Here is a 15,551-nt window from a genome sequence, read left to right as displayed (position 1 = left end):
TGGGATCTCACCCAGGTGGACTGCTGGCCAGAACTCATGATGACACTAAAGCACCATGCACACTGATGCTGTATAAAATAAGAATATTAGCATTCCAAATAAGTAGCCCCTCATAGGATGATGCTTGGTTTTTTTCCTCTTTGATGTATTTCTAACACCCTCATTTTTGCTTGAGATTCTTCTAAGCTACAAAGCAAAGTTAGCACTGTGACAATGTTAGTAACAACCCTAATTGAAAAAAATCTGTCCCTTTGCCAGACCTTATGAGAACTCCATGGTGTGTGGCTTTTATTTCTCAATTACCGGTATATTGCATGAAACTTCCTTAATCAACTGAATCAAAATGATTTATACGGATGTAAGACTGGAAATTACACTCAGACTGTAATTTCTTCAAATCTTTAATCTTTTCACTTTAACTACTTAAAGTGAAAGAAAAACATACTTTTCTTTTAAGCAAATGGGTGTGGTTCTAAGTTTCTGTTGTATGTACATCTATGGTAGTAATTTGGTAACCTCTGTGTAATTTATTATGCATTCTAATTTATTGTTGGAATGGGGTCTATCTTGTTCAATCTTTTTCCTTAGGGGTACAATGATCAACAATCATAGGGGCATCTAATGTGGCTAGCATATTTTAACATATTGAGCTATGCAGAGTCTATAAAAGATTAGGGGAAGATTTTGCTTTACTTCAAGGAGCATTTGGGAGAGAGAGTGAGTGCCATTCATTTCTTGGAGTATGGTACTTAAGCATTTTATGTTGGTGAGAGTTTGAAGTCAACAGACTCTGCTGACAATGAAACCTGGGCAGATCCTTTCCCATGTTCTGCTGTTGTGCAAGGTATGAAGCAGAGGCAGGACTGGAAACTGCCCAGAGTGGCTGGGACAAGGAATCAAATGGGTGGAGTACAAGAAATAAATTAGTAGTAGTAGTAGTAGTAGTAGTACTTCTCTTCATATTCCGTCCAGTCTGAAAGTTTAAGAAAGGTTTTATGCTTTCAAACCATAGGTGACAACTTTTATGAGCAGGGCTATGGAATCTGTGGTCCTCCAGATGATGTTGGGCTATTGTACCCATCATCCGCGCCCATTAGTTATGCTTACTTAACTTATAGTAGTTGAAGTCTGACAATATTAGGAGGGCAGTGGGTTCCCTATCCTTGTTTTACAACAGATTTTGGTTGCTGTAGAACAGTGAATCTTGAGTGTTAACATAATAAATTGCTATTAGGTCTACATTTTTGAGTTATGTGTTTTCCAGAGCTTGCTATTGTGTGTGTTAGGAGGTTACCTAGCCTTTTGTTCTAAGTGATTCACCAGTTCCCTCAAACCACTTGAGACTTGGTTGAATAGAACCCTATGTATTTCATTAAAGTTATTCTCAGAGTAGCTGCATTAAAATTAATGGACCTTACTTAGTCATGTCCATTATTTTCAACGAGCCTGTTCCCAGTAGGACTAACATTGAATACAACCCACATACTTTACTTTACTCAAGGGTGATGTCTTTCTCAAATGGGTTGCCTCTGGATAGATATGGGATGTACATATTCTTAGTGTTATTTGGGTGGATATCAGATTTTAGGGAAAACAAAGAGCTATTAGCATTCTTCATGTTGTAATTGCTAAACATCACATATAATTCCAATGGAGTTTTCTGGGAAACAGTGAAATATGGCTAAAAGCTATTTAGTAATTTAGAAAGTGACTGCAAAATTATTGTAGTCATAGCAGGCATGCACATATTGTAGAGCATAATTGCTGATTATCATAGTAAGAAAAACTTGTATCTCATTTTTTTCCAGGCTATGGATAAAATATTTGAAAGCACTGCTTTCACTATATTTGCTGTTTCTCTGTCTTAATAATGTGATACTCTAGAACTTGGTTATCCAAATTCAATCTTCAGTATACGGACAGGGGTCTATACTGATTAATACATACAGAAAGGGAAATTCTCTAGAGCTGTAGGCAGAGGTAATGAGTGAGATTTCTGAACTGGTAACTGGCAGAGGGGCCAGTGGAGGATAGAGGCAGGGTAACAATAGGGTAAAAATAAAGGGCCATTATAAGGATGCAGCTAAGTGCAGATGGCTGGGTATTTGATGGCCAGGAACAACTAGGTTCTGAAATAAGGAGCAATGTTGTAACTGGGAGCAGGAAGAAAGACGAATATTGTATTTCTTTAACATTTTATTCTTGTTGCCCTGGGCATATTTCATAGCATTTGGAAACCGTTTTTGTCTTGATTATATTTACATGACTACTGCATTTATAAAGAAGTTTTCTGTATATCAGTAAATTATATGATAGTAAGCAAATACCTCTGAAGTAAGGAGTTGTTTTTGTATACCTGCTTGTCTTAATGTGCCACTCTTTACTCCCCAGGCATCTGTTAGCAAGTTAAAGGTGATTGAACCATGGCTCAGTTTCCAACACCTTTTGCTGGTAAGTATTAGGATTTCTCCCCGCCCCCCATGCTTCTTGTTCATGCTTGCTTTCCAGCTTCATGAGGAAAATATAGTTGGTCTTGAACACACTAATAAACTAGTGTGTAGTTGCAGTTGTTGAAAAAAGCACCCTACTTCTTATATGTGTTGAGTGTTCTTGGGTGGTTGTTGAATGTGGGGGAGGCTGATGCAGGGGATGGCTGAAGGTAAAGGCAGCAAGAGGTTGTTGCTCAAATATAGCCTGTGCCCAGGGGTCTGATAAGATTGTGTCATACAATTTAGGTGGGGATTTATGCCTAAAATTAGTTGGGGGCTCACCTGGTGATCCAACTCTTCCACCTTTGCTGCAGATTCACACATTTTGACTGGCCTTGGTAGCCAGTTACTTTCTCCAATAGTTAGATGGAGATCAGGCTTTTTGCTTCTTGTTCAACCGAGGCTACAGTAAATGTCTATTTGTTTTGTACCTGCTGCTGACTAGAGGAATGTTACAGGGTAGAAGATGTGTGCATTGTAACAACTTCTTCCCACCAACCCATTCAGTGATGCTGCATCTTAGCATAAGATACATCCTGATGCCATTTTAAAAGACTAAACCACTATCTTCTTGTAATACAAGAATCTTTTTACTGTTTTGATCACCAGAATATTTATGGTTGCCAATGGGTTCTGGCAACTGTATTCATAAATTCTAGATCTTCAGCAGCAAGCTGTAGCTGTGTTGCTAGCAGCCTGTGTTACCAGCTTGCTGTATGCACAGCAAGGATATACAGTGGTGCCCCGCAAGACGAATGCCTCGCAAGATGGAAAACCCGCAAGACGAAAGGGTTTTCCGTTTGCGAGTTGCTTCGCTAGACGAATTTCCGTATGGGCTTGCTTCGCAAGAAGAAAGCCCATAGGGAAATCTCCGGGGACCTCTTTTAAATGCTGGCGGTGGGGAGCAAAGCCTTCCCCCCCCCTCCGGCCTTCAGAAGAGGTCCAGGAAGGCCGGCGGGGGCCGAAAGGCTTTGCTCCCCACCGCCAGCATTTTAAAAGTAGTCCGGGATAGCAGGGAAGTGCTTCCCGCTGTCCCGGACGGCTTTTGAAGGCAGGCAGGGGGGAGCAAAGACTTTTGCCCCCCCGCCCGCCTTCAGAAGAGGTCCAGGACCTCTTCTGAACGCTGGTGGGGGGCAAAAGTCTTTGTCCCCCCTGCCTGCCTTCCCGGGGGCTTTTAAATCGCCCCGGGACAGCGGAGAAGTCCTCCGCTGTCCCGGGGCGATTTTAAAATGCTGGTGGGCGGCAGCCCTGCCGCCCGCCAGCATTTTAAGATCGCCCCGGACAGTGGAGAAGTCCTCTGCTGTCCCGGGGTTTTTTAAAATGCTGGCGGGCGGCAGCGAAGGCTTCACTGCCGCCCACCAGCATTTTAAAATCGCCCTGGACAGCGGAGAAGTCCTCCGCTGTCCCAGGGTTTTTTAAAATGCTGGCGGGCGGCAGTGAAGGCTTCGCTGCTGCCCGCCAGCATTTTAAGATCGTCCCGGACAGCGGAGAAGTCCTCTGCTGTCCCGGGGTTTTTTAAAATGCTGGGGGTGGGAAGAAAAGCCCTTGTCCCCCCCCAAGCCTTCAGAAGAGGTCGGGGGACAGACTGTCCCCGGACCTAGTCTGAAGGTGGTTTCCATAGGAACGCATTGATTGATTTTCAATGCATTTCTATGGGAAACCGTGCTTCGCAAGACGAAAAACTCACAAGAAGAAAAAACTTGCGGAACGAATTAATTTCGTCTTGCGAGACACCACTGTATGCTTATTGGTCTCCTCTATAACAGTTGCTGAGCTTTCCTTCCTTCAGCACCCCATGAGGCAATGGGAGCTGTTTCAGCCACAGTGGTAGAGAGCTTTTTTTTGCAAGTCTAGCAGTGTTTAGATTCTTCATAGCACATTGAGAAAATAGCTGATGCTGTCATTATTTGTAAAGCCTATTTTTCCTGACAATATCTCAATCTCTTGCTTGTGAATTAGGCAACCTGGACATCTGGGCTGTAACTGTGGAAGAGAGAGCTAAACATGATCAACAGTTCCACAGTTTGAAACCAATATCTGGATTTATCACTGGTAATGCCATAGCTGTCATGTGTAACTTCCATTGCGAAAATACCCACCATCATGCAATTTAAGGTTTTCCTTGGGCTGCCCCAGATCAAGCATCCAAGAGGCAACTTAGCAATGCTACTTGTTTTCTAAGACTGCAATAAGAAGCAAAGGAAGTAACAGTCCTTAAAAAATATATGGTTGAAGTGAAATGTTTGTAAATGCATTGCCAAAATGAAGTTAGGAAAAATACAAAACTCATTGCTGTGTGATTTCTGTGATTCTGATCATATGTATAGTTAGCTCATAGATTGTCTCCTATTTTTCATACTGGAATCTTAAGTTCTAGAATAATTATAATATTACTAAATAAAAGAGAAGCAGACTCTCTTGTGCATGGGGGGAAATGTGTTTGATTCTTGTCTGTCAGATTTGCCTCTTGCATGGTTCTCCATAAGCGGCAGAAAGGAGGAGCAGATGTAGTATGAAAGTGAGGCAGTTTGCTAATATAAAAATGATGGTTGGTGCCTCCAAACATTTGGTTCTGCAAGATCCACTACAACTTCCCTTGGCCCTATCAGCCAATGTTTCTTCTATTTGCTGCACCCCAGCTTCTTCAATACAAGTGCCGCTTACTAGTCAAAGTAGTAAAATGTTCAGAGCTAGTATACCTCTTAATTCTATATACAGGGATAAACCAAAGAGGAATAATGTTGTCTTCATGTTGTGCTTGAGGGTCAACTAGTCCAACCCTCTGCAATTCAGGAATCTCAGTTAAAGCATCCATGACAAATGGCCATCCAATCTCTGCCTAAAAACTCCTAGTGAAAGAGTCTACCACTATCCGAGGAAGTCTGTGTCGTTGTTGAACAGTTCTTAACCATCAGGGAGTTTTTCTTTATGTTTAGTCTGAATCTCCTTTCTTGTATGCATTCATAATTTTATACACCTTTACTATATTTCCTCTTTACTCACATTTTCCCCACTAAGCTAAATAACCCCAAGTGTTTTAATCTTTCCTTATAGGGAAGTTGCTCAAGCCCCTTTGATCATTTTGATTGCCTTTTACTAGAAGGAATGGAGGTTTTGATCAGACTTACAGAGTGACCATAGCTGGTTAAATCTTATTCCCCAAAATGTAACAAGTTGGCAGTTTTGCCTCATTTCTGTGTTGCTGTGTCTTCTAGCCACACATTTTTGAAAGAAAAGAACATTAATGCATATCCAAGTTTTATGAGAAATCGTCATTCATATGTTTTAAGAACGGTTTCTGTGGAGAAAGTGTTTGCTTTCTCACTTTCACAAGGCACATAATTCTAATAAAGGAAGAGTTGCTGCAATGGAGAGACAGCAGGAACCATATGTTTCCCTTTTATCTAAGTTGATGTTAATGCAATGTGAATTTCCTGGTAACTAAAGTGAGGATGTTTCAGTTTGTAGTAATGTGCAGTTCAGAATTTGTTCATGTCCCCTTTAACACATTTCAATACAGTATTCATCTAATAAAACATAGTCTTTGGTGGCTGTAATGTGAATTTTTTTAAAACTAGTGTGGCATTGTAGCTAAGGGGCTTACCTGCGGACTTGGAAGTGCCCAGTTCAAATCACACTCTCTTTATTTGTTTATAATTTTTGTATCCCAGAGGAGTTCACATAAATAAAGATGAGATGTAGGCCTGTCCCTCAACCTTACATACTAAAAACACAAAGCATGCAAGGGTAGGGAAGTAGAGGTAAAAGAATATTGGTTTGACATTGCAAGGAATAAAGAGCTATAATCAGACAGCTACATCCAGTTGAGACACAGTGTTCTTCCCTTGCTGTTGGTTTTGCTTGGACTACAGAGGTGCTGCTGATAATCCAGCCATTGTTCCTCTTGTTAAGGCTGAGGCAGAGAGTTCTTCCCTTCAGTCCTGCAATCCCAGGGCAATTGGTAGTTGGAACCAAGTTTTCTTTCTGGCACGGAGGAGGTAAGCAGGCACCATACAGCTGCTCTTTCTCTGACTGATGGGTGCTGCCAGACTGAACTTGACATAGGGTTCTTTCTGAAGGTAGAGGCTCCTTCAAGGCAAAAGGGAGCAGATTGCTCAATGGTGTAATCTCCCCTGTCTCTAGTTTATATAATACTGATCTACCATACATGCTTGGTAAAAAGCAGGGGCTTCTATTAGCCCCAGCCAGGATAACCCTGGGTCAAGGATGATTGGAGTTAATCAAGCGACAAACAGAGGGCTACAAGTTCCCCATCCCTGGTGTAAGGATAACTGGCAATATACTGAACACCCTAAAAGCGCAACCTAGAAATTTTATTTATTGTACATTGGTTCTCTTATCATTCTTAAGACATTCAATTTGAAATACTTCCTCCTTTCTGACAGGTGATCAAGCCAGAAACTTTTTTTTCCAGTCTGGGTTACCTCAACCAGTTTTAGCACAGATATGGTAAGTGTAAATTTCAGGAGTTCATTTCAGACAAAAATTGCACAAGCAATATATTAACTTTCTACAGTTACATTTCATCTATTTTATTCAAAGTGCACTTTTCAAGACAAGGACTTTTGTCAAAATGGCTCTCATTGAGGCCTTTGTGAAACCATTTTTTTTAACAGTCCAAATAACTAATAGAAATGAAGAAATGAAATAAGTGGTAAACATGAATACAGCAGTTGAGAAACTGCATTCTGATATCTTTGTGTAGGCAGCCTTAAATTAACCACCTGAAATACTTGCTGAATAAGTAGAAGCATGATTCTAAAATTAGAAGCCGAAAGAAATTCTATACATGCAAGTTTTTTTATTGTCTAGGGAAGAGCAACAAGTCACCTAAAGCATAAGCTCTGACCTGCAAACTGCCTTTATTTACTGAATTTTAGGATTTCTGTGTAATTGCCTTTTAAATATGCATATCTGTTGAAGCCTTAATAAAGTTCTGTCTTGGCACATAACTTATTTGCTAAGGACTGCTATGTCACAAAAGTCTCTTTGTTTTAAATCAAAGATACTGCAAACAAATTTGACAGCCATGGTGATGTGAAAGGTGGTTGTGCTTTAAGATGAAATAATTATTTTTTTTTACATTTGTACAGACTTGTAGAATGTATGTTGACATTCTTAAATTCTTGTAAAATGTGTAGAACTAACAAACAGCATAGCATCTATTACTTGAATCCTTCTTTTACTGGCCTCTTACAGTATTTGTAGTTGGCAAGCCAATAATCCATTAAGAAGTGTCTTATGTAGGCTTTCAAATCAAACTGTAATGGTTCTGAAGACAGTAACTGCATTTAAGTAGGTATAATCTGGATTACTGGATTTTTGCCTTACTAGGATAATTGTACTCCTTGAAAACCACTTGTTGGGTGTATCCTTCCCTCTGGTGAGCGTTCATAATTAACAAAAGTTCCACGTACTTTCAGTAGTGCTGTTTGAGACCAAGCAGGTTATATTTTCCTGAGTAGCTAATGAATTCATAACATAAACTTCAAATGAAAGCAAAGGTTTTATTTAATCATAGTAAACAAAGTGGTAATTTATGGCACTTGCAGTTTGAAATGAGACACATTCCTTAATGTGCTACATTTCAAACAGTGAAAATGGTAGATACAAGACTCCACCAGAGCAGAGTTCATAAAGTAATAAATATGTTACTGGATTTATTGCCATAGATTGCTGAGGGTTTCCATGACCATTTCTCTAGGCTGTGGCTATGATCTATAATTGTGAAAATGTTACCTGGGAAGGAGCAAAAAAGGCTGATAGAGTAGCATGAAGAAGCATAGCCAGAAATTAGACCATTTGCTCTGAGCCCATTCACTCATTACATTCCAGAGACACAGCTCAACCCAATACGTGTATTGGCCTTTTCTACACTCAACCTCTTCACCATCAGGAAAATAGTGGGTATCACTTGGTCTGTACTGTGTCTTGTTTTAACTTGTCATCTCTTTGACATCTCTGTCTGTCCTTGGAGACAAGGGGGACCTCAATTAGGGGTTTCCAAGTAGTTTTCTGAGCACTCTTTGCATTGATGGAAGACCATTTACAGTATAACTCAATTACACACAGGTCTTACTATCCAAACATAACAAGTCCCCAGGAAATTGATTGTTAGATGAGTGTTCACATAATGAGCGGATGATTTCAATTATTTCCTATGGAAACATTTCTTTTTTTCCCTTTTTTCCAAATTTTTATTAGTTTTCTAATATTACCCCAATATTACCCCAGTTGTACAATTTATACAAATACAAATAAATTCCAAATACATTCCAATTATCCTATGGAAATATTTCTTACCTATGATTTGTCCAATCTCCCTCCCTCCCTGGTTTCCACCCCAAACTGCTGCAGCCAACTAGCAGAATACAAAGGAAAAGCAGTTCCCAGTCCAATCTTTCCTGCTCTGATTTGTCAGATCTCTCTCTTCCCTTTCTCCATGCTTTCTGCCCAAAATGGCTGCCGCCAACCTGCAAACAGAAAGAAGTAAGGAAGTGGGCATTTTGGATAACAAGTGCTCTGATAGCAGGACCTGTGTGTTGTTGTAAAATGGTGATAGATTGATCTTAAATATTAAGTAGAGAACTAGAAAATTAGGCTCTGGGGTAGATAATGAAACCAATGAAAGGAAAGTGTTTTGAGACACAACAATGGAAAATACAACACTCCAGAAAAGCTCATTATAGTCAGCGGAACTTACTGCTAAGTAAATCTGCAGATGAAGCTGATCAAAGCATTGGTCCATTTTGTTCAGTATTATTCTTGAGTGGACACTAGGACACCACAAAGTGGTTTGTAATCCTTCAGTCACTTAAGCGGGAAATGTCATCACTTCAAGGGAATCTCTGAGTCATCCCCTTCCTTGGCGTGACAGTTCGTTTTTCCTGCCTCACTTGAAGCAGACCTGTTTTCGCTGATGCTCTTCTGGTCTTTTGTTCTGGTTCAGTGTGCAATCTTTGTTTTGGTTCAGAGTTGTGAGCTTTGTCACTGGGTGTACAAGTGATTCTGTGTTGAGGATTTTGGTTATATTTTCCTCTCAGTGTCCCCGCCTTCAAGGTTCTTTCTTTCTTCAAGGTTCTGTTTTTCTGCCTAAGGTATTTTCTCTGAAAGTCTGTATTTTGCTGCATTTTGTGGTGTCTGTGTGAGATTCACCTACAACTATGTAACTGATTTGTTTCCTTGCTGATTATACAGTTGCTTTTGACACTTTATTGCACTGTTTTTAGCTGAGGAGGGCAGGGCTTTTGAACCTGGGAACTTTTGCATTCAAAGCATTATGCTTTGGCTCCTCCCCTAGAGTAAGCATGTTGTTTTTGAAAAGGAAAAAGGTTGAGTAGCGTTATATTAAATACAAACATGATGTGTATCTTAATAGCACTCTAGGTTTAGGGCAGGCTTCCTCAACTTCGGCCCTCCATATGTTTTTTGGCCTACAACCCCCATGATCCCTAGCTAGCAGGACCAGTGGTCAGGGATGATGGGAATTGTAGTCTCAAAACATCTGGAGGGCAGAGGTTGAGGAAGCCTGGTTTAGGGTCAGACTTTGAAGTGTCCTTATACTCAAGTCAAAATGATGTCAGTCTTTCATCTTGAAACATACGAAAACTGGAGGGAGGGAAGACAAACAAATCACTAAATGGCAGTATTACACTATTCCTGTTGTAACCATGATCTTACAATTATTGTGAAATCTAATACCACCTTCATTTGTGGAAAAACTAAATATTTTTAACATCAGATCATTTCCTGGACTTTGTATTTCCATCTCTCCTTTTGCAGCCACAATACTCTAGAGACACTGACATCTAGTTCACCTTTGACTGAGGAAGTTCTCAGTCTAGAAGGTGATAAAACAGGCTTCCTTGAGGTTGTTTACTATGTTAAACATTCAAGCTGGATTTGATTAGTTGGGCTGACTATTTTATACTTGTGTTTTCTGTTAGGCAATAGTACTGTTTGCATAGTCTTAAATTGTTGTTTTCTCTGCGGGGCATTAATTTATGGAATTGGTAGGAAATACAGATGAAGTAAAAACATTGCACCTAAATAATATGAGGAATAATAACTTTATGGACAACTTGAGACTAACATCAAAAGAAAATAATCTGATACTGAATTTTCCCTCCATCCTTCCTCTTTGATGTTTGGGCATGTATACCTGCGTCACAACATAATGTTTTTGTCCACCACTGCTCAGTGTTACTGACTGCTGATGGTCGACATAAGGAAACATATAAAAAGGCAATTATGTCATCATAAGGGTAAATGTACAGGAGAGAAATCTACATATGGATGCTGCCTTTGATGTTAGTGCCAGGTCACAGAACATGTGTGTTTCATCCTGAGCTGCAGTGCAGCACTTTATCTTTGTAGTAATATGATCTGTACAATATAGCAGAATTGCATCATTTTGTACAGGTAGCATATAACAATATTATTATTTAATGTATTGATTTGCAAAATTGTTTTTTTATAACATAAATGTAGTGTAGATTCAAATTTATTTATTTATTTTACATCTTTTGGAAAGGTGTGCAAGTCATGAATTACCTTTATTTGTATGTAGGGCTCTGGCAGATATGAACAATGATGGGAGAATGGACCAGCTGGAGTTTTCTATCGCTATGAAACTTATCAAACTAAAACTTCAAGGTTATCAGCTTCCTTCTGCATTGCCTCCTATTATGATACAGCCTCCCATTGCCATTTCTACTGCACCAGGATTTGGTAAGGGCAGACTTCATTTATGTTTATGTGGTATCTTACTTGCCTTTCTCCCCTCCCTCCCCCATTTCTTGATGCTCTAGTCAACTCTCAAAAGTTATTGCAAAAGTCATAGTAATATCAAGTGCAACATTGATCAGAGATACTAGAAGAGGAAGGGACATGGGTGGTGCTGTGGGTTAAACCACAGAGCCTAGGACTTGCTGATCAGGAGGTCGGCGGTTCAAATCCCCACCACGGGGTGAGCTCCCGTTGCTCGGTCCCTGCTCCTGCCAACCTAGCAGTTTGAAAGAGCATAAAAGTGCAAATAGATAAATAGGTACCACTCCGGCAGGGAGGTAAACAGCGTTTCCGTGCGCTGCTCTGGTTCACCAGAAGCGACTTAGTCAAGCTGGCCACATGACCCGGAAGCTGTACGCTGGCTCCCTTGGCCAATAAAGTGAGATGAGCGCCGCAACCCCAGAGTCGGCCGCGACTGGACCTAATGGTCAGGGATCCCTTTACCTTTTACCTTTACTAGAAGAGGAAACACTACTAATTTTGCTTTTGGATTGCATTCAGCAGTCCAAGGAATTGGGTTTTGTTTTGTTTTTTAGTTTCCTGCCTTTTTTCCTTATAGTGTACAATATTTACACCAATAAACTAGTTTTTTGGCCTAATTCAGTTTACTTCATACTTAACCACCACTCTGCAAGCAGTTCTTCCAGCATATTAGTTTATTCTCACTGTTAAGATCTTCACATTTTAATCTTTTAAGAGTATTTATTTTCAGTCTAATACAGAGTAAACCCAATTTCTATAGGAGATTCTGAGGTGGTTTTGATAGCATTGCATTTGATTTGATGGAACTGAGTGCCCTCATGGAGTCCGCTTAGCGCCCTGGTGTACTCCAGGGCTTAGGACAAGGAAATAAGCTGGGTATTGCATGCCTGAACCTTGAGTCCTGCACTCCACTCTGCTCCCCTAGTGCAACAGTAAGAAAGAGACTGGCAGACCTTGCTTGGTTTTCAATGAAAAGCAGTTTCATTGTCGCATACAAACCCAAACAATGGTTTCAATAAGCATAGTTAAGACCTAACTTTGAATGATTAGGAAGTTGTCTTGTTTCAATATCTCCAAGTTAAGTTATTGGTCTTGTCAAACATAATAATAAGCAGAAGCTACGGTAGTTGAAAATGGAAGTGAAAGTTTCCAACCTCTTCCTAGTAGCCATGTTGGTAGAAGACACAAAAGAGGTATTTGGCAGGCCCAAGGCCATTCAACTTGTAAATGATGGTAACTATGAAAATCTCTCTCTTCTAGGTATTGGGGGCCTACCCAGTATGCCTCCTCTTACGGCTGTTGCTCCAGTGCCAATGGCGTCTATTCCAGTAGTGGGAATGTCTCCACCTTTAGTATCTTCTGTTCCTACAGCAGCTGTGCCCCCCCTTGCTAATGGAGCACCAGCTGTTATACAACCTCTACCTGCTTTTGGTCATCCTGGTAAGCTGTGTTACTTGCAGTATCATTCTAATGTTATTTTTCTCTCTTTTAGTATTATTTTATCTTTTGACTCTTTTTATTTTTGCCTTTTATTGCGTATAATTTTTATTGTTTTTAAAAAGTGCTTTTGTTGTAAGCTGTCTTAGTGCCCATTTTAAAACAAAAGGCAGCATGCTAACCTAAAAATCAATTCCTGAAGTTGACAGCTTGTCCTTTACTTATCAAAATATATTATGTATCATTAACTGGTTGACTGTACTTTATATTTAATTGCCCTGACCTGAAAACATAATTGTTCTATTTCAGCCACATTGCCAAAGAGTTCTTCCTTCAGTAGATCTGGTGCAGGGTCTCAGTTAAATGCAAAACTGCAAAAGGCACAATCATTTGATGTACCTGGGTAAGTATGACTGTTTTCTTTTTCTTTTTAATGCACTTTTGCAGCATTGTTACAGGTGACAGTCCTGCAGCTACTCAGACACAATGTTCCTATTCAGTTTAAGGGGATTGGTTGTAAATAAGTGGTTTCAGAGATGTATTCATAGTTTAAAATTAAGCAGATGCTCTGTCATGTTTGATTGTGATGGAATGATAATGGGATAACTGTCTCTGTTTTATAACTCCAGTGCATCTCCAGCAGCAGAATGGGCTGTTCCTCAATCATCAAGACTGAAATATAGGCAGCTTTTCAATAGCCATGATAAAACAATGAGTGGACACTTAACAGGTATTCTTTCGTTTTTAATTTTAAAGATTTGTGGACTCTGCTAAATGTGTTAGAGATCGTGTAGCGCAGGGGTTAAGAGGCAGGTCCGTCAATGTCTCTTTGCCATGATACTGAGATGAAATTTCCAGATTCAGAGGCAACCAGTTGCTGGACGAACAAACAGCAGTGGAAGGCTTTTATGCTCTGCTGTGAGTCAACATCTAGTTGGCCACTGCTGGATGTAGGGTACTGTACCAGATGGGCCCTTGATCTGATTCAGAGTCCCCAATCTTCCATTTTATGAAAATCTTGATGTGGAGCTTATCTGCATAGATTATTTTTTTCTAAATTTTGTTTTGTTTCTTAATCTCAATTAGAAGCAAGCTTTCTAACTTCCTCTTACATTCAGTATATGAACAATTTTTACCTTATATGAGTTATTATAAGTATAATATTATATACATATACACTAAGTTTTCTAAAGTAACCAGCACATAAAAATATACATACACCTGTGCATATAACTGTATAAAAATGTCCATGTATTAATATACTTTAAAAATTATGCTACAGCTATAGTTTCTTTCTTTGGAGATCACTTGTGGCTGAGTAAGGTTGTCTTCTGTGAACATGGTCTTAACGATGTGTCCATAAGTGACTGTGGAGGCCAATTCTGGATTCACATGACCTTTCACAGTGGGGACATAGGTTTCCGGGTGGGAGTTGATCACAGTGAGGATTAGCTCATTCCTCCCTTTTGTCCTGAGTTTGTGCTTCTTCAAAGTGCAGAAATAGCCCTGGCGTACCACCCATTATTCTACCATGCAGCACAAAACCTCCAGACAAAAACCTGGCGAACCAAAGGCTTATATCACCTAATAGACTTTTATAAAAACCCTTGTCAACACAAGAAATACAAGACAAACTAGAAGACACCCAAATGACCTGGTTAACACAACACCAACTACATGCCTTCTTAAACAACCCAACAGTAAAATCAGCAGCAACTAGGCCCCTGACAACCTTCGAAAACCTCCTCCTAACAACAAAGGGAAACGGTAAAGGGACGGTATCCGCAATATACAAAATACTACTCCAAAATCCCGCAAATCCCCTAGACACAATCAAAAAACAATGGGAGAATGACATAGGCCATGAGAGTAACTCCACTCAATGGACCAGAATGTGGTCTAAACCCCCCTTTAAATCCATATCAACAAAAAGAAAAGAACTCACACTGAAACTCACCTACAGGTGGTACCTAACACCAAGGAAACTAGCGCTAATACACCCAGGAACCTCACCAAAATGCTGGAGAGGGTGCACCTCCTCAGGCACATACCTCCACATGTGGTGGGAGTGTCCCAAAATTCAACTATTCTGGACAACAGCCATACAAGAAATATGTAAAATAACTAAGCAAATAATAGACATCACCCCAGAATTGGCCCTACTAAACATCTTCCAAGACAACAATGCCCATTTACACCACAAAGAACTTATAACCCACCTGCTCTCAGCAACCAGAAACATCATAACCAGACACTGGAGAGACCTGTCAGGAGTAAGCATGGACCAATGGTACCAAATAGTATGGGAAACAGCCCTACTAGAAAAATTAACTAATAAACTGAAACTGACACGGGGACAAACAGAAGAAGACGCCTTCACCCCGGTATGGCTCCCCTTTATCACATACACAGCCCAACAGGACAATGACAATAATCCACCAACAGCATACAAATCAATATGGCTAACCTGATCCAAAACACCCACCCACCTCACTCACACATGAAAACAAAGATCACAACAGCCAATCACAAGCAAACAATCACACCCTAAGCCAACCCCAACCTCTCTCACCACCAAAGGAACACAAGTGAACAACACAAGCAACGCTGACACCAAACTCTACATACATTAAACATAATAGAAACACCGCCACCCGACCCCACCCCATCCATCCTCCCTCTCCCCACCCCCCTTTCTTTTTTCTTTCTGTTTTCTTCTCCCCCTAATGCCTCAACAAATGAAACGGAATTGTAAAAACGTTACATGGAAGAAGAAGAAAAAAAATAAAAATACGAGGCACTACACTTCTGTAAAACAAGAAAATCCTTAATAAA

General features: G+C 40.1%; 1 protein-coding gene across 6 annotated transcripts in view; it reads left to right on the top strand.

The window, feature by feature from the left end:
- Nucleotides 1–15,551, top strand: part of ITSN1 (intersectin 1) — an 87,566-nt gene that overhangs the window by 16,409 nt on the left and 55,606 nt on the right. For all 6 annotated transcript variants that reach the window (XM_083735077.1, XM_083735079.1, XM_083735078.1 and 3 more), the window contains 7 exons: nt 2,392–2,451; nt 4,449–4,541; nt 6,896–6,959; nt 11,080–11,240; nt 12,540–12,719; nt 13,026–13,119; nt 13,346–13,446. In XM_083735077.1, coding sequence (XP_083591203.1) covers nt 2,424–2,451; nt 4,449–4,541; nt 6,896–6,959; nt 11,080–11,240; nt 12,540–12,719; nt 13,026–13,119; nt 13,346–13,446 — 721 coding nt within the window. In that variant the 5' untranslated portion in view covers nt 2,392–2,423. The remainder of the gene's footprint in view (nt 1–2,391; nt 2,452–4,448; nt 4,542–6,895; nt 6,960–11,079; nt 11,241–12,539; nt 12,720–13,025; nt 13,120–13,345; nt 13,447–15,551) is intronic.

The sequence above is a fragment of the Podarcis gaigeae genome (assembly GCF_964106915.1).
Source record: "Podarcis gaigeae genome assembly, chromosome: 4".
NCBI lineage: Eukaryota > Metazoa > Chordata > Lepidosauria > Squamata > Lacertidae > Podarcis > Podarcis gaigeae.
The sequence above is the reverse complement of the archived record's forward strand: the minus strand, read 5'-3'. Positions and strand labels throughout refer to the sequence as shown.